Genomic DNA, 26,380 nt, shown 5'->3' on the forward strand with positions numbered 1-26,380 from the left:
GCAGAGCTAATCCCTTTCCCTCCTCTGCGTTCCCACAGCATTTTGTACATATTTGATTGAACTGTAAATAATTTTTAACATGTGTCTTTCTCCCTTGTTAGACTCTAAGCTCTATACGGATAGACGTTTGTTCTCTTAAAATTCACGCTGTATTCCTAGTTTGCAGCACGATACTTGTGTTGCGGCGAGTGCATAGTAAACATATGCTAGTGGGACGTCTCCACTGAGATCACAAAGCACCAGAGCCGTCGTCTGTGCCCTGTACCTGTCTGGCATCTCGCACTGTCCCGAGCACACTCGTCACACAGCACTCATAAATACTTGCTGACTGACTGAGCCTCCTTCTGAAGCAATGGACCATTAAGTCTATCTGAGGCATTTGGAAGAAGAAAAGAGCAAAAGATGAGATCTACTGAGCACGGCTTGCTTAGAAGTAATACTGTCACACCCATAAACAGGGAAGATAGGGCAGATTAGAGACCCGAATGCATGACTGAAAACCTTGTTTGGACAAGAGGGCTGAGCTAACTTCAGGGAGCACTGGGGCTCTTTCTGTAACAGGGAATAATATATCGTGGTAGCTGAGAGGATAAACAAAGCAGTATCATAGAGTTTAAACTATTGAGCAGAGGAATCTATAAAGAGGCCAGCAGAAAGGAGGGAAGAAACAAGCTAAAATAAACAGATGGGTGGACAGCGAAAATATTAAGCACGAAGACAGATTACCCAGGCCCTCCAGGAAGAGGGGAAAGGGACGAGAATGGGGTGTCAAGAGCAGAAGCAGCACTGTAGAGAAAACACAGAAGCGATAATGAAGCGGCAGAGGGAGATTCACGGTGTGCCCGGGCGTGTGCTAGGAAGATGCACTGCAGCGACAGGAGCAGGATCTCACGGGCACGCGGAGAGAGGGCAGCTCTCACAGGAGCGCGGCTGCTAGTCTGCATGTGGACGGACCAGCCACATAGCTGCGTCATCCGGAAGGGTCTGAAATAATGGGCAACGGGGCGGGGACTCATGCGAACATGACGATTCCCATGGCTCCTTTCATTTGAATAGAGCCGTGCTGCACACCTCGCTGTCACACACAGGCTTGCACTGAAAACAGCGAAGCGGGAGCCTTCTGACACCGTCTCCATTTGTTCCTCCTGCCGTCTTGCTCCAGATTGTGGCAACAGCCTTTACCTGGTCTCCCTGCTTCTGCTCTTGCTCACCTCGGATATTCAGTCAACACAGCAGCCAGAAGGATCGTTTCCAAAAATGAGTCATGTCATATCATTCTGCCTTTCACAAAGCCCCACTGGCTTCCTACGAAGAACTTTCACATTTCAGGACCTCTGTACTTTCCTTCCTTCTGAGTGGACCATTCTTCCCCTAGATATCCGCATCGTCCATGCCCTAGCTTTCTCACTTGTTTACTCAACGGCCATTTAATGAGACAAATGTTTCTGAGCAACCTCCACAGGGATTTCTGGTCTCTGAATCCTGCTATGCTCTTTCTGCAACGCTTGTCACCATCCGGTAGATTCTGCATTCGCTTGGTTCCTAGTGGCTGTCTGCTTCTCCCTACTAGCACGCAGCTCCAAGAGAACTAGGGTGTTGCTCGTTGCGGGACAGCCAGTGCCTGGAACACAGCCGTTGTGCATCACGGATTCTTGGGTGGATGAAGAGATGTATTTACGATGAGTGTGGCTACTGTTGCCCGGGGTCAGCTGGAACCTCAGGCACCGCATATAAGAGACCAAATGAAACAGACGGTGTCCTCGGGGAGACAACTGGTGTTTTCTGGCCCTGGGGACCAGGTCCCCACGAGAGAGCCACGAGAGAGACTTCCTCCTTCTTTTGGTTTCTTCCCGATGTTATTCTGTCTCTGCGCTTACTTCTAATTTGCTTCCCCAGAACACTTTATTCCCCCTTAGAATATTAGGTAGGCAAGAACTAAGATATATGTGAATCCTATATCTTATGCCTGGCACCCAGCAGGCAGTTATAATATTGGTTCTTTTCCCATGACATCCACCAGCACATGCCTGCAATTGCCGTGAGTGCATCAATTACAATATGCTCAGATCCAAAGTTTTATCTGTCAACAAGACCCCATCAAACCTAAAGTCATAAAAACAAAACCCTGATTATTTATATTTTTCTTTATCTTATGGAGCCATAAAAAAATCAAGTCATCTTAGTTCCTGTACCCTTTACTCCACACTATTGCTTATCCTCCAGCGTGACAGCATTGCTAAGTCTTGAGGTAACAATAGAACTTTATCAGTTCACCTATGTTTTCACCACCACGGACACTCACTAAATGCAGGACCACACTGTGGCTCACCCGGACTGTTTCTTACTAATTCCTGCGGAGTTTACAGGGCTCTGAGTGTCACCGCTACAGGGAGGCTCTCCTTGGTTTTAGCTTCAGTTAGGTCTCTCTATGACAGAGATGCCACACATCCTGTATTGGTTCTGCGTCGCTCATATCACAACTGTGGTTCATGCCTCCTGCACGCCTCTGTTTACTGTTGGTGTCTGTACAACTGTGAGGGCGGAGGCTGTGCCTGTCGAGTTACTGTTCCTTCCACGCTCAGGCTCTAGCACACCACTGTGTTGTGGCAGTGAGGCAGCTCAGGTATTTTGGAAAAGAAACTGGCTGCTGCGAAACCTCCACATTACTTGGCCTCCAGAGCTTCATGCATTCTTGCTCATTCTTGAGTTCATTTTAATGGCTAGAATGGAAACAGTCACCTAACCTGTCCTTTAACGTGCCCATTCCTAACATTATCACTCACAGTGGTAATTACTAGGATTCATTTGGTGCAGACACCTTGCTGAAAGCACTCCTCACATCATCTAATTTGCAAGCCTAGGAGACAAATGCTTTTATTATCTCCATTTTGCAGATTAGGCAACTGAGGCAAGTTTGCACAGCTCCTTACTTGCAGTGCCACTGTGTGAATATAGGAGTGGACAGAGAAGTCTAAGGCTTGACTTAGGAAACTCTGCTACCATAAATGCAATCTGCTAGTACCTTACAAACTTTGTTTTGTATTTCAATGAAGAAAATAGTTTCTTAAGACTCTTTTATGGTCATCTGTCAAAATTATGAGTATTTAGCTGGGTATATTGTTGTATGCCTGTAATCCCAGTACTTGGGAAGCTGAGGCAGGAGAACTGTCATGCATTGCAGGCCATTCTGGACTACACAGTGAGTTTAAGGCCAACCTGAACTACATAGTAAATGACACCCTCAAAACAAAATGTGTATTTAACAAACAAAATGTGTATTTAATAAGTAAACGGCACTGGTAAGTCCAATTTCAGTTTCCTGAGATGTTCCTCTTTGTGATGATTTGAGTGTGGTTCTCACACGGTCATGTGTGGAGAACTTAACCCCCAGTTCCTATGCTAGTGGTGTTTGTAGGTGGGCCCTTTGAGAAATAACTGGGTCACATGAGGTCATGAGAGTAGGTCTCGTGATGGCTTCAGTGTCTTGATAACGGGAGGAAGAGAGACCTGAGCTCTGAGCTCACTCTGTCTGGCTATGCCATGCCTTCTGCTCCTTCATGGTGCACTAAGAAGATCCTCACCAGATGCTGAGCAGATGCTGCTTTCATACTCTTGAACTTCTCAGCCTACAGAACTGTGAACCAAATAAACCTCTTTTTTTAATAAATTACCCAGTTTCAGGTATTTTATTATAGCAACAGAAAAAGACTGACATGCACTTCTTATCCACAGTGGCTTAGTGCACAGTCTGGACTTCCTTTCTTCTGCTGAGCATATAGCTTCTTTAATCGTTCTCTTTCTGGTAATTCAGCCATTGTGCCCTGAAAGCCTAGGTTATTACCACGTAAATGAAACACCCTTTCCAGCTTTTTCGTTTCTTCTTCTTACAGTTCCCTTATGGTCTTTCTCAAGTTGAGAAAACTGCACATACTTTGGTGTTACTTTCTCATCCTCTATTCTATATTTAATTTCTGCCTCCCAGATTCTACTTTTTACTATTTTTCAGCTGCTGCTGCTTGGGCCAGGAAAAGTTAAACTACCATGAGTACGAAGGCCATGCTATGGGTTTTACTGCAAGACCATGGTAACGATGGGAAAACTTTACAGAAGCATTCAAACAACTATATCTGGCTTTTAAGAAGAATATTTTACAGTAAGTAGAGGATGGATCAGAAAAGAATGACAAAAGGTAGTAGAAGGTGAGTTAATAAAAAGTTTTAGAAGTGCAGAAAATGTATAAGAAACGTCACTAAGGTCTCAGTAATAGGGAAAGAACAGAAGGGGAGAGAAATGAAAGAGTTAAAAAGCACTAGACATTAGTGACGGATTTATGAATAGAATGAAGAACAGGATGGAACTGAACTGAACTGCAGGTTTTTGACAGAGGTAAAAGGATGGGTAGGGAGCTGTTTACTGAGACAGGGGATCTGAGAAGGAGCAGATTTGGAAGGACTTTGAAAGAGCTTAGTTCTAAGTATAACAGCCCTTGGGTATCTTTTTCAAATGATTCTGGTTAAAGCGCTTAAAACAATGGATGGCACAAGTTAAAGCAAAGAACAGAACTTTGAGATGAATAGTTGAGTTATCAGATAGTCAGACATTAGGTGAGTCAGAAAAGGTGTTATAGAAAGAAGGCAGCAAGGACAGGAACACAGATACCCACGCCCCAGTCTCCAGCCTGCACCTCATCATTCAAAGCCGTGCTCTGCTTCCTGAGCTCATATTCTCATCCTCAAGGTCCATCTTCCCCTCTCTTTTACATCTGACTAATTTGAAGAAGAAAACAGGGCTATATAGCATATGTCAAAATAAGGAATCAATACTACAGGATAAGAAACACTTTTGTCTTTATCAAAGAGTTAAAATAATAGATGAGGTCTTGTGTATAGCACCATAGTGGGTTTATTACCCAGAATTCTAGATTTCATTGGAAATTTTTATTTGTAAAGTTTTAGTTAACTGTTTCTTGTTGAACAAACAATTGCTAAAGCATAAACTGTTCAGAGAAATCAAACATCCTTATTAAAACTTTGTCTAAATATTTTAAATAAAAAAACTTTGCCTAATTCATTTCTTATTCACCCTTGAAAAGTTTAAGTAAGAAACTTTTTAGGGATGGAAAATTTGAAGATAATGTAAGCAATGTAATTTATGATGTGTTTGGTCATTGAATTCTAGTTTGAGAGATGCAAAGAATCATTTAAAAGTCCTGAAGTTATACTGTTAAAATAGTCATATTACTAACAATAATATATAGACTCAATACAATTCCAGTCAAAATAGACTCAGCATTCTCCACAAAACTAGAAAAAACACTCCTAAAATTTGTATGGAATCAAGAACAGCCAAAGAAATCCTAGGCAACAAACATAAAACAGAATGCATTACAATGCCAGACTTCAAATTATACTGCAAAGTCACAGGAATAAAAACAGCAGGGTATTGGCATAAAAACATTCATATTGACTATTGTGGTTTGTGTTTAGATGTCCCCGCAAAGCCTCATGTGGTTATAGGTGGGACTTTTCAGAGGATCAAAGATATGACGCTGGGATTGATTCATAGACCCATGCTAGGATTAAGGCTGCCCCACCCTGGGTGTGAGTGCTACCCACACTAAGGGTGGATAAAATGGAAGGGACAGAAAGACCTGCTGTGGTCATTGCTTGCTGCGTGTTCCTTGCTGCTTTGCTGCCTTCTGCCTGCCATAAACTGTTTCGCCTCTTTGATTGCCCCCTGCCACGCCACCCTGCCTTGGAGCCAGCCAACTATGAACTGAAATCTCTACAAACTATGAGCCAAAGAAGCCTTTCATCCTTTAACTTTAGGTATCAGGCGTTTTGTCTCAGCTAGGAGGAAAGGTAACTAAGACACTGACTAATGGAATAGAACTGAAGATGTAGAAACAATGCCAGGCACATTCAGACTTGAAAAGATGTCCTCTTTAACAAATGCTGCCGGAAAAACAGAAGAATGAATGTAGACATATTTCTCACCGTATATGGAAATCGAATCAAAATAGATGAGAGATCTAGATAGTAAGACAGAAATGCTAATTCTGCTGGGTGGTAAAAGAGATAAAACTTTCAAGACACAGGCACAGACAAAGACTTCCTGAAGAGAACCTCAACTGAACAAGAAATGACACCAAGAATCAGCAAGTGAAAAAGCTGCTGCACAGGAAGGGACACAACCAATAAAGTGAAAGAACAACTTATAGAATGGGAAGTGACTTCTCCGAAGACTAACATCTGGAATATATAAGGAACTAAAAAAAAGAGACTCCAAGTAAAAGACGCCATTAAAAAATAAGGAGTTAAAATGACTAAACACTGCTCAAAAACAAGTATGAGTGGCCTATAAGTAGATGAAAAAATGTCCAGCATCTTTGTTGATTAGAGAAATGCAAATCAAAACATCACAACTTCTCCATAAACAAACAAACAAACATACAAACAAACAAACAAACATACAAACAAACAAACATCCTGGAGTTATTATCTCTTTGGGGAGAAAAACTAACATTAACACCATACTTAATATGAACATACTAACATTAACACCATACTTAATATGAACAAACATTTTAGATTAATTATATAGTTGTATAAGTATTAAAATCATAAAAGAGTTCGATGGGGTGAATATTCAATATTATTGTACAAAATTTTGGTCTTTTGAACAAATATAAGGATGAAAATAAATTAGATTTTCCTAGAAAACATTGTATAAACACTTATGTGCATATATGTAAAATCATGATACAAATTATGAGACAAATGGCAATTTTAGAAATACATATGTATGAAACATATTTGACAGAGAGCTATTATTTTTAAAATATATAAAAATGTATAAAATCCTACTACAAAGATAAGGACTCCAACAGAAAATTGGTCAAAGGAGATAAGCAGCAGCTCACAAAAGAAGAAATTGTCTAAAAATACATAAAAACATGCTGAGCTTACCAGTAGGTAGACATTCAATATTTAAGAAGAACATACAATATTATTTTAGTGTTATGATAGCTAATATTAAAAAATAAATTTGTTAATGGACTATCACTTACATTTTTTACAGGAATATAAAATTGCACACTCTTCCTGGAAAATTATTTGGCAATATGCTATAAGAATACATTATGAAAAGCCCTAAATTTTTCTTGAGAAAATAATCAGAAGCCTACATAGAGATTTCTGTACAATGATTTTTAATACATAAATTTTTAAATAATCTAAATGTGTAGCAATAAGTTCATTTTAAAAATAAATAATACATTTCTCTTATTAAGCAGTATACCATTAAATAATGTAAAAAGAAAATCAATACTTTGTGTTTGTTTTGAGATACTACATGTAGGTACAGAAAAAGGTCTCTACTTTTATAAATCTAAATTTTAATAGTAGCTAAGTCTAGCTGGTAGGATTTTGGTTAATTTTTACATTAATCTTTATGTTTAAAATATTCGAGCAAAACAAATAAATGAAGCTATATAAGGTTGATAAAGAATGAGGGGGAGGGAGGAGGAGAGAAAGAGAGGGAGAGAGAATTTCTTGTCTGATGATTTCGTTTTATAAGTCTCTTATTGGACATGCACTTAACACCACATGGTCATTAGTATAATCATGATGGAATTCCTCTGTCCCCACTCCCCTGGAATGATCTTCATGTGGTGACATTGTGAAGACCTCCTCCTCCACGACCATGTTTAGGTCTATCTCATAAGCCTCCTAAAGATTCCAAACTTAACTAATCATTCCCTCGTGAGTCAACCCTTGAATCTCTTCAGCCGGCAGTTCCCGACCTCATGTCCATCCTCGTTCTGCCACTTGTTCGCTAAATAACTCGAGCAAATTATTCAATCTGACCTTCTTAAATGTCTTTCTCTGTAACATGGGGGTAAAGCATTTATCTCAGGTATTCTCAGGATTAAACATAACATATATAGCATTTGTGGGCTTATTAGTGCTGTTAGCTGCTACATGCTTTTGTGACTGTTTAGAGATAAAAATTGTTTTCTTCCTGTCTTGTCTGGAAAATCATCTTGGAGTATCAGTGAAAGCGTATCTCACTAGGAGACTCTAAAAGATGCATTCACATAACTCACTATTGCTAACAACACTGCAGTCCAGCGATCAGGAAGCATCAGAAATCAAGATGGACCTGTGGACATAACTGGGGGCAAACACAGTCTCCCAGGCTTTCTGCCTTCCTCTAAAACATACGCCATCCTCCATTCTGTACCAAGGGTTGAAGAAAGCAAGTTGAAGCAGAACGTCACTTGTTAGTGACACTGCCTTATTTCCAAAAAGATAATTGCACTTACAAAAAATAAAAACGCTCCACTCCCCTGGGGGGAAGCACCATTACCAGCTAGTACTGAGCGTTCTGAAAAGGCACATCATCTTCCCAGAATAACAACAGGTGGAAGGGGTGGAATTTCCGGGAAGAAGGCCAAGGCACTGAAGAGTCCAGTGGACATGCAAAAGATCTCTTAATGTGTTGGAGCAGTCTCAGTACGTTGGCACTGATGTAGTCTTAGGTGCTGGTAGGACGGTATCTGCAGTGTCTCAAGGTCTAAGTAACAAGTGATGCCAAGAATACTTGATTTTGGACAACCCCTGAGGTGAGACAACTTAAAAGGAATATAAACCCGTGGTGTTTGTGTGTGTTTAAGGTACTGGTAATTGAACCCAGGAAGCACTGAGCTATACTTTCTCCTTTATTCCTTTATTTTGCGATAGATTCTTGCTAAATCTTCCAGGCTGGCTTCAAATGGCCATCCTCCTGCCTCGACCTTCCAAGTAGCTAGAATTGTAAGTATGCACCACTGCACCCAGTTTAAACAGTTCACATCTGTTCTATTTTAAATAAGACCATCTCTTCTTGATTTAAAAAAAAAAAACCTTTATCTTCACATTTCTTTGGTTTAATTCTTCTGAATTTGAATTTTTGGAGGTTTAGGGGAAAGTAGCTTATAAAGTACAAACTATAAATCAACTGCAGGTTTTCTGTTCCGCTTTCATTTTACTTTTAGGTTATCAATATTTTCACTACAGGATTAGAGGTCTGAAAACGGTCAACCTTCTTTTTAATCACTTAATACTTCTGTTATTTCAAATATAAATAATATGTTTCATCTACAGTGTCTATACATAAAGAAAAGATCCTAGAGATAAACATCTTTCATTTAACCCAAATTAATTGAGCGTGACACGGCTTGGGGAAATCGCCCTGAACCCTGACCACACAGCAGTCACACTAAATACGGCAGAGTCAGGAGACGGCCTGTGAAGGTGCGTCAGGATGCGGACGTCTCTTTCGCATCTCTGTTCAGCTCTTCCCCTTCGCAGTACGCAAATAATTTAACAGCAACACCTCAAAGTATTTTATAGGGAATTATGGCATTTGAATTCCAGTAGGGTTTGTGTCCAACCACTTCTATTTTTCCTTTCAGAGCTCTACATTGCTCAGACTTTGCCACGCCCAGCCTAAACTCTACTGTGTTTAGCATAAAGCCTACGTTTCCCCCTGACAGACGGAATTTTTAAGAGTTCCTATCTCCGTTTGACTGTCACTAGAGACGAACTTCTGCGAGGTCTGCTTGATAGCACCTAAACGCGAGCTCTTCAGCTGGTGCTTCAGACAGAAAAACGGGTTGTGGGAGGAGGAGAACCAGTTTCAGTGGCTGCAGGCCGCATTTCACTGCGGGTGAGTCCGGAGAGAATGCCACCCAGGAACACCCCTTTTTTATGATGACCATTTCAACATTTCCAGTTTAGAAGGGGCAAGCGAAAACGGGGTGTGTGTCCTAGAGGGCAACCTGACAAATCCCTGCAGGGAAGGGACTGTTTTCTATTGTACCTGTGACAGCGGATACACAAGCTTAAGTATGTGAAAAATGCACGTGTGCGCACACACACATACATACGTGAACAGTAACAGAACGAGAGAAATCTGAATAGGATTGGTAGACTGTATCTAGGTCAACATCCTGGTTGCGATACTGTAATACAATTTTTCAACATGCGGCCTCTGGGAAACTGGGTAGAAGGTGAATAATATCGCTCTGTATTATTTCTTATAACTGAATATGAACATATATTTCTCTCAGAATAAAAAATGTTTCTTAAAAAATCAGGAAAAGTAACACACATGATTCTGATTTAACTTTTACCCAGAGAATAATCTCCTGAGAAGTAAAAAAAATACACATTTTCTTGAGGCCAAACCGGAGAAAGTTTTGACAAAATATAAGCTATCACAGTGTTCTCGATGCAACATACTGACAATTTAGTTATTTTGCATAAATAACATGAGATATTAACTGTGGATTAAAATAATTTTTAGTCATCCATGAGAAGACAAAGAGGTTACCTTAATATCTCCTGACACATTTAATACAAAGATTTCTATGAAACACATACCTCACAGCATTCTGAAAAGTATAAATTATACAACAAAGTGTAAAATATACAAATAAGATGCTATTCTACAATGTAAGACCTTTTCCCTATATATAGAATTCTAGAGGCTTTAAGAATATTGTCACAACAAAAAGCAGACATACATTTGAGGAAGTAAACATAAACTGTATTAGCAAACTTGAACAGTGAAAACTATATATTTAAGTAGTTGGTTTAAATTTTACCTTGATGGAAGGAATAGACTGCTTGGGGAGGAAACAGTGTCTCTCAACTGGGGAAAAAGCTGTATTTTGTTCTTTGAGTCTAATCTTGTTCTCTGCTATGATTTTCTTGCGTTGCTCAAGGAAAGGTCCAAAGCTTGGCAGTTTCTAAAAGGAAAACACAAATAAGAAAGCGTGTTAGTTCAGAGAAGAGAAAAATAGGAGACTGTAAACACAGAAATATTATCAAGAAACAAACAGCCAAATGAGTGTTGGAAGATTCTGTTATGGCCACTGGATCTTCACTCATGCCTGGACCACTAGTCTTCTAGGGATCAGAATGTGTTATTAAAAAGAGCACAGAGTACAATGCCTTTAGCAAATATGCATATGTTAGATACAAATGTTAATTAAAATACATTTCTAAATGGGATAGATCTCACAATGGTGAATGAAATCCACTCACTTAAAACAATAGCTATTAGTTAAACCATTTGTTTGGTGTGTATAGACAGAAGGTGAAGCCTATTGACGCCTTTCGCCCTTCATCAGGTTTTTAGCACGCTATAGACACGGCCGTAGGCCCTGACAGATGCTTTTGTCAATAGCAGAGGTACTTGGCCAAAGTTCTAATCTGTATCTTTATTTTATTGTCTTCAAATTCTTACTACATCTCTTTAAAGATTGTAACTAATGTTGATTGCAACTTACTGGAATAGCTAAAAAACAAAATGGTAAAAATATTGATTCTCCTGAACAGAAAATAAATTTTAGTTTGCATGAAGGAAGTAAAAATAGAAACGAAAGCAGAGGCTATGTCACAGTCCTTAAGCAAACTCTATCAGTATTCAAAATCACATCACAGCTTTGATTCTCAAGGTTATTCAATTGTACTTTACAAAGTTCATTTAGAAAGCTACCTGGGCGTCATGGAAAATGCTAAGTGGTTTCAAGTTAACGTGAAAATGCCCTCACGCCTTCATTATCCCACAATTATTCCCTCTCTACTTTGTCCTTCCCCTCCTCCAGAACCTTTGATCTTCACTCTTACTGATACACACTGCCTGTGATAGACACCATTGAATTCCAAATGTTCTGTGTCAGTGTGTAACCTGAAATTGTTAGCTCTCTCTTACAAGATGGCAGAAAGACCCTCCCGCTCCTGCAGAACAAAGCCTGTTTCTCTAGCTGATGGAGGTTTGGAACACTACAGCACTCCAAGGTCACCCTGATCTCTGACCTAGCAGGTGCTTTCATGAAAAATCACACTTGATTCCAAACTCTGACCTCCTCTTGCCAGACTGCATAACGCAGGAAAATGAGATCTCCGGTGCTCAAGAGCTCTCTGCAGGGCAGGTGAAGTAAACTTTAATCACGCTCTGATCAATGCAGACTGTAAACTACAACAGGAAGTTTTGCTAGCAAAGAAACATATTTATGTGTAAATTCTTATGCTTGATACTTCCATGATCAATTCACCAAAATTTCGGCAACAAGTCAAATAAATAGAACAATGTTAGAAATGCCAAATTAATTTATATATAGGATGTGATCAAAATACATGGTGAGTGTTTAAAATTTTTAAAAAATTACATTAAAAGACACAGTGCCATTAATTTCCCTCAAAATACTTCCCCTCGCTCAGAGCATACTCATCAAATTGTTATCACTTTTAAGAGCAATTCTGGAAGTCTTCTTTCATGAGTATGTTTACAAAGCACGATCAAAATATGGTGAATTCTGCTATTGAGCACTGCAGGTTCACAGAAACATCACACCGTGTCCTCCTCTACCTTACCACTGCATCGAGCACCAAGCGATCTGCAGCTCTTCTTCAAAGTCAAGATGACCATGACAGGCAGACATTTTGCACTAATTTAGGACATCCAAGTGGCTGTGACAGTGCGGCTAAAGACATGACCCAGGGCTAGAACTGCTTCAGAAAGCAGCATGAATAATGACATGAATGTGTTTAAGTGAAGGGGACCACTTTGAGGGGAGTTAGTGGCAATGTTTCATTTAATGTAATAAATGTTTTGATTTATTTTTATTTTAAAAATTATTATTTAAAAACAGTTTAAACATCCTCCATATTTTTTATCATACATTGTACAATCAGATTAGAACCATGTACTTCACCCCTGTATCTTAATGCTCTCCTAAAGTAGAATGTTGAGGGTGGCAGCAGTGTGACATGACGTCCTGTGAGGGGGGTAGATTTTGTGTCTATTCTACTACGGCATAAGAGACGCCGGCTTGTCAGAAGCACGAAATAAGTATTTGTAGTGCTTCTCTCATTTGTAAACATCCTGAATAGAATAAAAGCAATGTTTGTGTGGAATTTCCTCATAAAGAAAGATTTTTCCCCCAGGGCAGATGAAGGGCTAGAGATTACACTTGGCACTGAAGAACGGCCCCCGTGGGTCCAGATACCAGTTCAGCTGGTGCTGAGCCTGAGTCATACAGTATAAATCTTGCAGAATGCACTATCCCTCTACATGAAGGACATCTACATCCTGATCTTTTACTCTTGAAGATCATCTCAAATGAGTAAGTGTTTAAACAGAGGACCTTTGGTTCTTGGAGGCCCCTCACGATGACAAGCCCCTGAGCCACTGTCTGATCTGATTGGATCGTATCCTTACTTGGTACCATTAATTGTGTCTGAGTTTTGTAAAGACTACTCAAAAGGAAGTTCTTAGAACTTCTAAATATAAATCAAGAGACTTGTTTCTATTTAGATCATTCTTTATCCAAATGGAAACAAAGAATGCAGCTGTCGTTAAACCATGATTTCAAATAACTGCAACAGTAATGATGATGATGATAGGTATTTGAAGATCTCTCAGTACTTAATGGAAAACAGTCTGGGTAACATCTAGCAGCCTGATATTTCTGTAGTCTTTCGCACTAGTTGACTTCATTTGCCAAAGGTTTTGTCCCATAGCCTTTGCAATGCTGTGCCTCTAATGTGCTAATCTGTTATGATCATTCCTACAGGGAGGTCTTCAATTTAACATAAAGATTCCTACAGGATTTTCTAAGTACACTGGTCAGAAGGATCAGAGAAATAAAGGGCTGACTACTGCCCTGTTTTTCTTTCAAGCACACGTACACTAAGCATCAGTGGCTGCTCCTTCAGCCTTCAGACAGGATGAGGTTCGCTTGCAGGTCCTGGCCGCCATGCAGAGGGACAGAGGCTGAGGGTGGCTCTCAAAGCTTTCAGGCTGCCATAGCACTGCACCTCTCTCATTGGTTACAAACACTGACGTACTTTCATAAAGTATGTGCACTAATGTGGCTCCAGCATTTTAGGGAACTGAATGTTTTAAAAGTTCAGTGTCCTGAAAATATAAAAGGTCAATCCTTTCCTGCCTCAGGTCACCTTTACACATACAATTAGCTACACCTGTGCTCTGATCTTGCCCAAACAAACAAAAACCCAAAGCTAAAAGGAGAGTGAAGAAGAGTGCAGAGTTGGCCACCATGTATATGTAGAATCCGCGATGATTAATACAGCATTTAGTTCAGATCTCTGCCTGGACACACAGTTAATTGATTTCCCATTGGAGGAGGAGAAGCAGCAGGGCTTGACAAAGGCAGCAGCAGGAGCTTTTCCTCTTCATTCATTATTTTCTTACAGAAAAAGTTGTAGCCTGCGGTAACTCTGAGCAAGAGGTTTTGAGCACAAGAGGTTTTGAGCGTCCTGCCATATTTCTTAAACAAAGGGAAAAGTTCTTTAGGAGAATCAAAAGCTGCTTTGTAACTGATGAACCAAACAAAGCACAGAAATGGTGTGATTTTTGTTTTTGTGCTTGCTCCAGGGATTCATCGTTGATGAATTTGTTCTCACCAGAAAAGCTAAATCCTACTCGTTTAAAGATAACAGTATCTCATACTAAAACTGTCTCTATCCAGATATAGAAAGCGTTACGTTGCCGATAGAAAAGTGACAACATAATGAATCAGCAGTGATACCTTAAGCCAGCAAAGCTTCAAGGTAAGGATGTTTATTTGGATTATAATTTATTCATGGATAAATCTAAAGCTAACTGAGCATATTATGAAGTAAAGGGTTCTTGTTCCTACTAGAAGCAGGCACTGGTATCACCCTGTTTAAACTGGATAATTTTGTGAAGATGGCAGCAAGTTGGTTAACAGCAAGAGTTTATAGTACTGTAATGAAGTAACTCTATTTCTTACTTATAATTTCTTATCTGATTGGAAACAATAACAACAAAAAAGAAACAATAAGAAGAAAAGTAATTATTTGATATTTAAATGTTAATAATGTGAAAAGATAAAGGTATCTCAGGTTTATACTAGGTGATATATATGTATATATATATTACATATACATACACACACTATCAATCTTTAAATCTCCTTATTGTGAAAGGGAAAAGAAACTGTTCAAATAGGAATGAGCAGCTGGGATGAAGGAGGGGAGAGGAAAAAGAAGGAAAAGAGAGGGAAAAATACATATATATATATATATACATACACACACAGGCTAACCAGGAGAATTGTACTACTAATATCTGTTGGTCTGTTGAAAGGAACTGTTCATGTGTAATTGTTTGATCAATCTTGCATACCTATATCTGGTTATATGTGCAACCATTTTGAAGATGACATTATGTAATATAACCATTGCTAATATCCTATCACCATGTCTTGAAATTCTGCATCATTTTTATTGCTCTCTACACTGTTTTGTTCATGTATTTGTTTTTGTTATTTTGGTTTTTTTAAATAATGGAAAACAAAATTTATATGCATATGTAAGGATAGCTGGGATAGGTATATTGCTGATGTCTGTGGTTTATTGAGAGGAATAGTCAATGCTTAAAATTTTCTTTTTCCTTGACCAGTTTTGCACGCTTGAATCTGGTACTCAGAATGACTGATCTGAAAACGATATGCAGTATAAGAACCATTGCTGAACTCCTACCATCTTGTATACCATCTTGTATCATTTCCAATGTTTTATTTTTAATTTATTTTTATTTCATTTTTTTTACCTGTTACTGTCTTTGATTGTTTGATCAATCTTACATTCTTATGTCTGGTGGACTGAGCAACTTCACTGAAGATAACAGTATGTAATGTAGGAACCATTGTTAATTCCTATCATTTTGTTTGGAGGTCATGTATCAGTTTGTTGTTTGGGTGTTGTTTTAATTTTGTCTTCATTGTTGTTTTGTTTTTAAATTTTTAAAATAAAAATAAATGTATCTCCTTAGTGCATGTATATAGGTGCATATACATTGATAGATTGAAGGATAAGACATAGAAATATTGCATATGTCACAACTGCCTAAAAGTTGATCTTTTGTTTTTGCAAATAACATACACTACTATTTATCAGCCTTTTGATATTATTTCAGCAAATACAATACTATATGTGCACGCTGGGCCGGGAGTGGCCCTGTACTACATTAAAGACTAAATAATATCTATGTAATATGTGTGCAGTTTTCATCATAATAAACTTTATGAGTATCTCTTACTATTCATTACAGGGTAGTGTCAAACTGAATGATATAAAAAGTGTTTCCAGTTATTGTATTTACGTGCTTACACCTTACAAACATTTGAGCTGTGAACTTTTACAGATAAGAATGGACCTCCCATTCCAAACATTCATAGACTCAAAGCAGCTCCCGCGTCCGCTGGACTCTGTCACAGTGGCGCTCACGGCGCAGCGCGAGAGTGTGCAGTACAGTGCTCGGTCGGCCCAGGACGTCCGGGAGCCAGAGGAAAGCAGTGGGGATGTGGAGGGGGCTGCCAGGAAGTGCGAAGCAGTCACCATGGCAACAAAGTGAAAATAACTGAGAGACTGGACCCAAGTGAAAAGATGGTAGACATCACTCGTTCCTACAACATGAATTACTCAACCGTCAGCGCAGTCCTGAAGAACTGGAACTCGTGAATCTGCTGTGCCCACGAAGTCAACGTAACACCCGCAAGCACAGTGCAGCGACGGAGGAGGTGCAGGCACGTCGGGGGGGTTCAGGGTCAGGTCGGCACCGAGTCCCATCCCGCTAACCCCTTACTTAAGAGACAGTGAAAAGCCTGTTGGAAGACTTGAAGGGAAAATGAGGTGGGCGGGTGCATCTTCTACTGCCAGCCACGGTGGTTGAACAGGGGCAAGGCTCGAGCCAACCTTCACGATGTAAAAGTAGGTGGCGAGGCTGCCAGTGCAGATTCCTCAGTGCCCAAGAACCTCCATCAACCCTGAGTAGCATCGTTCATGAAGATGCTTATCTACCCCAGCAGGGTTTTAACATCAACGAGACAGGACGGTTCTGGAAGAGGGTACCACAGTTTGTTCATGAAGCTCATAGACTTGAAAAGATGGGTAAGGAGTCCAAACGGTCATCAACAGCTTAGTGACCCTTAACAAGCAGCTGGAGTCGGATCTGCAGGAGGATGACTTCACTGCACTCCTTGCTATGGAACATGAGGAGCTTACAGATGAGGCCGGTGGAATTAGAGGTCCAGCGCAAAGAGGAAGACGGAACCAAAGAAGCAGAGACTCACAGCACACGGGGCTGGGGATTGAGCTCAGCGGCACAGCGCCTGCCTGGCAAGCGCAAGGTCATGAGTTCGATTCCCGGTACCAGAAACAAACAAACAAACAAACAAAAAACACAGCACAGGAAATGTCCAGGGGATTTTCTTCCTGTGAAGCTCCATCAACATCAGGTATGGGCCAAATCCTGTCTTTCCCGCCACCTCCTACTGCGGATGATCCTGCAGCTCCACCATCCCCCCACCGCCCCACTCCTGGCAGGGGCTCTTCCTATCGGCTCACTCCACGCAAGTCCTCTGTGCCAGTCGCTGCACTGCACCGTCCCGCACCACCGTTCAGGGTGACTGTGAAAGTGACAGTGCTTTACATCGTACTGTATCACCATCTTAAGGGAACTGTAAAAGTGAAAACAGTTTATTTACAGCATTGTGTGTGTATTTGCGTGGTATTTTTTTGCTTTACATTCTACGCAGTAAAAGGTATGGTTCAACTTTGTTGGACTTATGAACAAATCTGATTTGCGAACTCCCCTGGAGTGGAACTGGCTCACAAATTGTGGACTTGCTGGAGTTGGAAAACTGAATTCAACACACTGACCAACAGACACAAACGAAGAAACTGAATCTTAGAAAGTTATTTTTAGAAAACTCAAAAGACAACTGGGGTAGTTTTTGAATATATTAAAAAGATTAAAAATGTGGCAATTGTGTGGTATAATGGCTGGAACCATGGGCTCTTGGAGTCTGTCATACTTTCTGTAATACGCCACTGGGGGGTTTAAATGAAGCGATTCACACAGAGTTCTCAACACACCCTAACTTCAATTACTGTGCACCAGACATGACCCAGGGTACCGTAAGGGATGGAGCTGAAAGGTCTGTTTTCTATTCTGCATTGTCTGAGTTCAGTACTTCTCCCCTCCCCATGTTATAAGTGTATTCAACTACTTACATTGACACCAATTTTTATGTATAAATCAGTTTCAGTACGGTTTATATGCAGAAATTCAGACTTTACCCATGTGTTTTGGTGTGTAATGCTTAATCACTGATATAACAGGAAGCAATTCTTAAGATATTATCAAATTTGGACAGCAGAAGACAATAAGCAGACACACAGAGAGGGACGATCTCTGTATTATGTCTTATCACAAGCTACGCAGTACCCAATGGTGCGCTTGGACGCTGGAGCTGGAGATGCAAAGCATACGAAATATGACTATTAGTTTAACCAGATAAATTTAAACATACAACTCTTGATCAAAAATTAGATGTGTGAGTCAGTGTAAAGCAATCGCAACCCATTTCATAGTTTAAGTAGAAAGCTGATATTCACAAATGGTTAGGGTACTGATTTAGAAGCCAAATTTGCATGAAAATTAGAGTTTTGTACTCATTAGCCCTGTGACTATGAGCCTATTACTTAACCGTTCTGCGACTAATTTTCCTTATCAATGAAATGAGAATGACGGTATCTGACTCATGATGTTAGTATAAGCATTAAACGGAATAATGTTTGTACAGGGCATGCCTGTCAATTTATTCCTGTAAGCCTTAACTGCTTATGCTGCTGTGTGCATCAGGCTTTGCATTTCTGTTAGTCACGCATGCCCCCGCGGGGAACGCCCCACCCCCACGTTCTTTTTAAACTTCATACAGGCCAAATCGGCCTTTTAATTTCACTAAGTCCTCACAGCACCTGAGTGATCCCTTACGGATTCCCCACCCTGCCCAGTGTGAGGGCCCCTTGGTGCCCAGAGCACTCTGGGCATATTTTAATCCATTCGCTTCTCGCACAGCCTGATCATGGTTAACCAGTGCTTCTTCTTCCCCACTTGAGATCCTGGAGAGCTTTTGATCCAGCACACGACATGGACAGTACATCCTAAAAAACTTAACACATGAATGAATGGCTATGTTGTCCATATACAAAAGCTTGTTTGGCTCTTTGAGATTTCGGACCATCTCAGATAATTACTTTCTCAAAGAAATTAAGTGGTATAGTTTCTTTTAATATAGAAATTTACACGAGGTAAGTAATATGGTATCTATATAACAGTGGTGATTCATAAATTGAAAAAGTTTTATAAAGTACAAGACTCACCCAATTCATGTATGAAAGACAAAACAGCCTGTGGCCTGAAAGAACCTACAGTTCATAACTGGCCAGTTGCCAAGGGTTATGGCAGAGGTGACACCGGCCGTTACACAAACGATGAGGTGTGCACCTAACCCAGGCGGGGGTCAGGGGCTGCCTGCAGGCGCGGCGCTCCGAGCCAAGTGCTGAAGGAAGAGGTGCAGGCGGCGTGGCTCCAGGGCCGAGAGGAGTGAGGGTCAGAAACGACAAAGAAAGTCCACCAGGTGGAAGAAACACCAGAGGGAGGCGGCACTTTGAAGAGGTGCCTGGGCGCCAGCGGGCTGCTCACCCCCTGCGCTCTTTCATGAGACACAGAAGGTGAGGCCCCGGGAGAGCAAGCTGAGCACATCTCGTCGCGGCGAGGCGGGGCGGGGAAGGCGATGAGAAGTGATGTCCATTCAGAGAAGAAATCCCTGCAAGGACGGATGCCAGTAAAGGGTGGGGAAGGCTTGCTTTTGCCAAGTGCTCTGCAGGTACTGGGCCTGTGGCCGCTAGGACAAAAGCAGTGTACAGCTTTGTCAGGAACACTGACTCATAGTCAAAGGAATTGAGGTGAGAAGTTTATTTTAATATTTAAATGACTCATACCAGGTTTTGCTAAAGTAACCAACCGTCAGTGCCTAAACTAATAATTTTTATAGCAACACCGTTAGGTTGGGATTGGAGAGATGTGGTCCTGCAGGCAGTGATTCAGAAACCGAACAAAGGATGCTCCAACCTCTGAGCAGGGGGAAATGCAGAGCGGTACTGAAGCGAAAGGAGAGCAGAAGAGAAGAGAGCGGGAGGGAGGAGAAAGGACCAGAAGGGACGAAGGCGCACAGGGCAGAGGGCACAGAGCCTGAACATGTGGCGGCTGAGGAACTTCGTAAAGCGAGACCAATAGTCTTTTCAAGATGTTTGCGTTATCGTAACTTAAATCCACACCCGTGATCACTATTTAATAAAGTCTGCTACACACTTACATGCCTCCACGAGGAACCTGGAATAAAATCAGGGAAAAAAGACTGAGTTTCGTGGTTGGGTTGGCATACAGCTAAAGAGAAGAGAAGCCAACAGAAAGCAAGGTTTCAGGGAGAGCAGAGTTTAATGGGAGCAAGAATTTGCAGCCAGAAGTGACCAGGAGAACGCAGCTCCTCAGGACTTTGTAGCACTTCCAGAAGGACAGGACGGGGTGAACAAAGCTGACACCTGGATTATGTAAGTAATTAATTATGAGGAGAAGTGGGACAAGTAGAGAAGAGATCCACAAATAGGGTGGTGTAACTCAGGGACACCAAGCGATTAGTTCCAGCAGAGGATAAGAAAAGCTTTATAATGAAGGAAGCATTTCCTTGCCGAATGATTTAGAAGGGAAAACCTAATGTGTAGTTCTGGGAGGAAAGAGAGATAGAGGAATGAAACAAAGAAACTACGAGATGAGCTCACTCTTAGATAAACTGTAGTAACTGACTGGGTAGGGGCAAATGTGGATATATCTGGAAAATCTAACAGGGGTTCTGAATTCTGGCTGTAGTGGCTTGGGTCTTACTCCTTAGGAGGTACCAGAGCCTTGAAATAGCAAAAGGAAGAGGATTATGGATCATGGGTGTGACAGAGAGAAGAGTGTAATCCACAGTATTGAAGATGAGGTTCGGATAGCAGCAGGAAAGTAAGTGAGATGGCCTATAACATTATTTTTGATATCATTTAGGCTGTCATGGTAGGAAACAGAGAACAAGTTCTGTGGCATGCACCCTGGGTAAGGGGTGCATAGACAGCTTGCAAAACATTTTTGCAGGGTGTGCCTGTACAGTGTTTGCAGAGATTAGTATCTGAATTGGCAGGCTCTGTAAAGAAGATCTACTCTCACCAACATGGTTGGCATCATCAGATTTTTTGAGGGCTGGCCCAGATCCAATGAAAAGATGGACAAAAGGCAAATAGTTTTTTTCCTGGAGCTAGAACTGGGACCTCTACCTTCTCGTGCACTTTAACAACAGAACTCAAGGTTCTAGGCCTTTTGAACTAAAGACTTACTCCAGCCCTCTGCCCCATGCCTCTATTCTCTGACCTGCAGCCTCAGAGTAAATAACACAGTTAGATTTCCTCGTCCTACACCTTGCAGATGGCGTGCCATGGGATTTTTTGACCTCTGTGATCAAGTGAGCCAATTCTTATATAGTAAAACAGTGATTTGCAAGCATAATTCATTCTGGAGACATACTTGTAATCCAAAGCAATGTTTATCGAGTGAATTTCTCCACAAGAAGTAAGGGAAACTCAAATGATGTATTCTGCAACCCAAAAATAGTCATATAAAAACGGTTGTAGAAAAATGATTACAATGGTGTCTTAGTCATTTTTTGTTGTTGCTGCTGAGACAAGCTGCCTAACACCCAAAGGAAAAGGAGGAAAGGTTTATTGTAGCTCACTTTGTAGAGGTTTCAACTCATAGTTGCTGGCTCCAAGGCAGGCAGCATGGCAGAGGGGCATCACGGAGGAGAAACAGTTTATGGTGGGCAGAAGGCAGCAAAGCAATGAAGTAGTAAAGAAGCAGCAAGGGACAACAGCAGCCCTTCTGTCCCTTCTATTCCATTCAGATTACACGCCCTTAGGGTGGGTAGCACTCACACCCAGTGTGGGCCTTCAAATTATCCACATCCTGAACAGTGACACTTGGTCTTGCCTTCTTTTGAGAATTTTGGCAGAAATGTGACACTGCACTGTCATTAAACAGATTCATTGCTCACACTGCCACAGCCTTATTCAGGTGGTGCTTCTCTACAAAATTGTGCACTGGTTCCCACATTTCACATATCTCGCTAATCTCATCTCAAGTGAGTAATTCCTCTGCCTTTTTCTCCTCCTGCTCTGCAGACTAGAGAAAGGCCTTTTTCTCCTCCATAACCACTTGCTTTTGGGAGATGATCACAATCCCACAGAACAGTGAATCCCACAGAAGGGGGAGAGTGGGAGGGAGAGGCGAGGGGGAGGGAGAAGGAGGGAGGGAGAGAGAGAGAAACTGTTGGCTCAGCTGTGATCATGTGACGCTTGGCATCCTGTCCTGTACCACTCCCATTGCAAGGCGTCGTCGCTTGCTCATCGAGTTAAAATGTATTAGAAATGCCTGCTCTTCTGTGGACTCCATGTATATTGAACTCCCTCCTATATACAAATCTGTCCTACGGATTCTGTTTCTCCGAAGAACTCTGACCACTCGGACAGTGTTCAGGCGAGCAGGGAGCCAGTGCTGACTGCACCGTCCCACAGCAAGCGTTCAGCACTGCTCCCCCCTTCCATGCGGCCCCAAGCACCACACCCTTACTCTTTCGACGACCCTCCCCCGAACCACCTACTGTGGCCATGCTTCCCACAGGGCTGTTTCTCCCGCTTGCAGGTCACCTTTCTGCAAATGACCTTTTCTTTCTCACCATCCTCTGTGAAGTCAGCATCTCAAACCTTCAAAATTAGGAACTCGGGTTATCTGGGGGCTCAGCAGGCTTTAACCAAGTTACTTGTTACTCAAAATGAACGTAAAGCAGTGTCGGTAGAGAACCTAGGCAGGGTGAAATAGAAGCCACTTTCCTTTCCTTTCCTGCTTGTTCTCTACAGCGACGATGGGGGTGGGTGCAGGAGGGGGAACCAGCTTCCTCAACAACAGCCGCGGGGAGAGATGACTGCAAATCACGAAGGAAGGAACCCAGCCACCATCATCATCGTCAGCACAGCAGCACGTGTACTGAACACCGCCGAACCCAGATTCTTTGCAAAGCACCTTCTCCACTGCAGCCTTAGGAGGCGAATATATTTGTATTCATCTACAAAAGACAAGACTGAGGCTCAGGAAGCCAGGCCACTCCCCAAGTCTCACCATTAATAAATGGGAATGCCAGGATTCAAATCCCAGTCTGAACTATGCTATCACTCACATTTCTTTGTATTATTTATAAAGCTTTGTGTAAGGTTTTTAATATATTTTTATTAACACAAAAGGCATATTACATACATATTCATTTTCTCAAAATCTATGTTTTTTGCTTCTTTTACGCACAAATGCTGAGGGGAAAAGTGTTTTGCACCATAGAAACCATTAGAAAAATGCTGAACACATACGAAGCAAAATATCTGAATTAGTTCGGCCCTGTTTATTACTGGCCTCAAGTTTAATGAGCTCAAGTTAATACAGGTGAAAGGTCAGGGTGTTACATGCAGCAGTTAATGAAATACCATAGAGCTGCTGAGAAAATGATTAGCAGCCAAATGTGAATTTAATATACTTCATCTTCCAGAAGCAGTGCCCACGGAAGGACTGCTGGGGAGGCGATCTGGTGTACTGGAAACGCACTCACTGCAGTGTTAGCGTATGAGCCTCCGAGCTTAGCCTTGCTCTCAACTAGTGCTGCGTCCCACGGCAGGGAGGGTGCTCTCTCTGCGTCTCAGTTTTCTCACCTGTGAAGCAAGGGGGCTGGACTAGATGAGGTCCCTTTCAGCAGTATGTTGTACTCTGCTTTCGAGTTTATAGTAAGAAACCCTTAGGGTTTATGCCCAGCTGGTATCACACAGTCTGTGGATGAAGCATTGATGTGTCATAAATTACAACTCTTTCCTTTATCTTTACCTATAGAGTATTCTGATTCTATATCCACTGTAAAATATGGACACCACGGATAATCTTTATCCAACGTCCAAGACTGGCTGAGGACATGTCTACTTTAGGCTTCATTGTTGAAAGATACAAAGACTTCATACCTATTTTACATCATTACTAAAGAATGAAATTTGTATAGATGATTAATAAAGGAAAAAACATTTTTAAATGAAAGCCGTTATAACCTGTATGAGTTGGAAAATTCAGATGACTACAATTACACCTAAAATTATCCTCACTAAGTTTGATAACTTACTACAAACTGTAGAAAACAACAGCACACCTATTAAAGATGAATATAAGTGATAAAAGGCATGGCATTACCAAGGAAGTAAGAAATACAACACACACACACACAAATGTGTATCTCACACGGCAGAACGATCACTGATTTTAGAACACAGATAACTGAGTGACTTGGCGCGAGTCATGTGCTCTTCTGAGCCTGTTTTCAAGGACATAAAATAGAAACAGCAGCGACCACCCTCCCTGTTTGTTCTTCACGACTGTTTGAAACAGGCCAAGCAGTAATCGCATAGAAACACACATCTTACTATTTTGGAAAGTGTAAAGCTGCTACCAAAGTATTAAATTACATAGTGGACATAAAGATAAAGTGATCCTTCTGAATTATAAAAATGTCTCAGAAGTAACTACATATGAAGAAAGACTTCTTGAGCTATAGTCTTTCCAATGCCTTAGATGTGGATGAAATAACTTGCTTCTGAAATCTACCTCCAAAATGCTACAATTTGAATGCTAACTATTGCAAAGAATGTCAAGGGCAAAAACCAATGAAAGAAAATGTAATAAAAATTACCTTACACAATGGGATGGAAGCAAAGGAGAACAGAAAAATGAGGTGACGAGGAAAATGGTGCTGCTATAAATAAGAAATAAAAAGAAAGTACACAGGATTCTGGCTGTATTTGGAACAGGAGTAGATTAATCAATTTTTCCATATTTATTCAGTGTGATACCTAATCTTTTTCCCTGTGGAAACACCGATGACTGCTTCAACTCTTTTTAGCTAAAAGTGTGGCACAGGACAAAAGATGTTACATTTTGGTACAGTCTAAAAGCCTATTTGGAGTTACAAGTCTGAGAATATTGGAATTAAATAATCATCATTTCAAAAGTCAGTTTTTAAGGTTTCTATGATAAGCAGATGTATATTGGAAAGAAAATAAAAATTTCTTTAGTTGAAAGATGTGTCTAATAAAATTAATTGTCAAACTAGTAAGAATTATTTAACACAAGAAAAGTGTGTTCTATGTATTTGGCAAAGAGCTCCATAAACAGTAAGTTCTGCCTTTGGATGGGCAGCGTTAATATCCATATGACAAACTTCATTACAAACCCAAGTCTCCTACCTCCAGTGGTGGGGTCGTCCCCTCTGTTAATGAGCCCTGTCATTCTTGGGCTTTCTGGTGCCGTTTCACCCAAAAGCACCGTCAGATTGTGGTGTTTGAGGAAAAGACCCTGAGGGAGAAACCTAATAAACTGTGTCTTTGGCAAATGTTTTGGAAATATTTATTGAGTATTTAATTTTTGTCTAGCAAATTCTATGGAAGACAAAACAGAGGGCAAAACAGATATGATTTCTACTCACAGGGAATTTGCAGTAGTTTTGAGTGAAAGAGGATCAAACATAAACACTTCAACATAGATAACATTTATCACAATTTATAATGATAGACACCATTCTTACTTGTTTGTTTAAAGTTTGAGTCTATAACAACCCCTCTCTCTTTGCACTCCGCAGGCAAGATTGTAGTTCTTGTTAGAGCCAATGGTCCAGTTACTCCGTACCTGCACCTGAGCAATGGAATATGGACGATGACTCTGGCTCGTCCTCTGTATTCACAATGACCGAAAGTAGGCACTTGAGACTGCCCGGCAGGCCAAGCTGCTCCCGGTGCTAATCTTCGGCTTCCTTGACCTCTAAAACGATATTTCATCCTTTCTTCTCCTAATGTACTTTGCACATCCTGTGGCCATCTAACTGTTATCTCTCGGCATCATTCAGTCTTGTAGATCCTAAAACACAAGCCTCCTCTCCTCCTACATCAGTTCTAAGTATCTCCTTTGCCAGATAATCCTGCTCTGTGAAATCTGTAGCCATCAGGACATCTAAGGCACTGTCTTGAAGGCTCCTTCTTCCCCCTACCAACATACTCTTTCCAAGTGACTTAATCATTATCAATAACTTTAAATAACGTCTATGCATACAGCTCTCAAACTCAGGGTTTCCTCCTTTGTCCTGCACTCCAGATGTATAGTTTCAGCTTCTTAACATAATTAAATGTCGGAAAGCGACTTCGAACATACCACATCTTAAACAGATCCGTATTTCATTCCAAACGTATTTCTTTTCCGGTGTTTCCCATGCCAGTTAATGGGACCATAGCTGACTTATTTGCTCAGATAAAAACCTTAGAATCATTTCTTT

General features: G+C 41.0%; 1 protein-coding gene across 1 annotated transcript in view; it reads right to left on the reverse strand.

Moving 5' to 3' along the window:
• Window positions 1-26,380, reverse strand: part of Dpyd (dihydropyrimidine dehydrogenase) — a gene marked incomplete at its 5' end in the record, with an annotated part of 793,723 nt that overhangs the window by 12,534 nt on the left and 754,809 nt on the right. Inside the window, one exon of the mRNA XM_005389092.1 lies at window positions 10,652-10,795. Coding sequence (XP_005389149.1) covers window positions 10,652-10,795 — 144 coding nt within the window. The remainder of the gene's footprint in view (window positions 1-10,651; window positions 10,796-26,380) is intronic.

Source organism: Chinchilla lanigera, unplaced genomic scaffold (genome assembly GCF_000276665.1).
Source record: "Chinchilla lanigera isolate Chin_1 unplaced genomic scaffold, ChiLan1.0 scaffold00034, whole genome shotgun sequence".
In the NCBI taxonomy this organism is placed as follows: domain Eukaryota; kingdom Metazoa; phylum Chordata; class Mammalia; order Rodentia; family Chinchillidae; genus Chinchilla; species Chinchilla lanigera.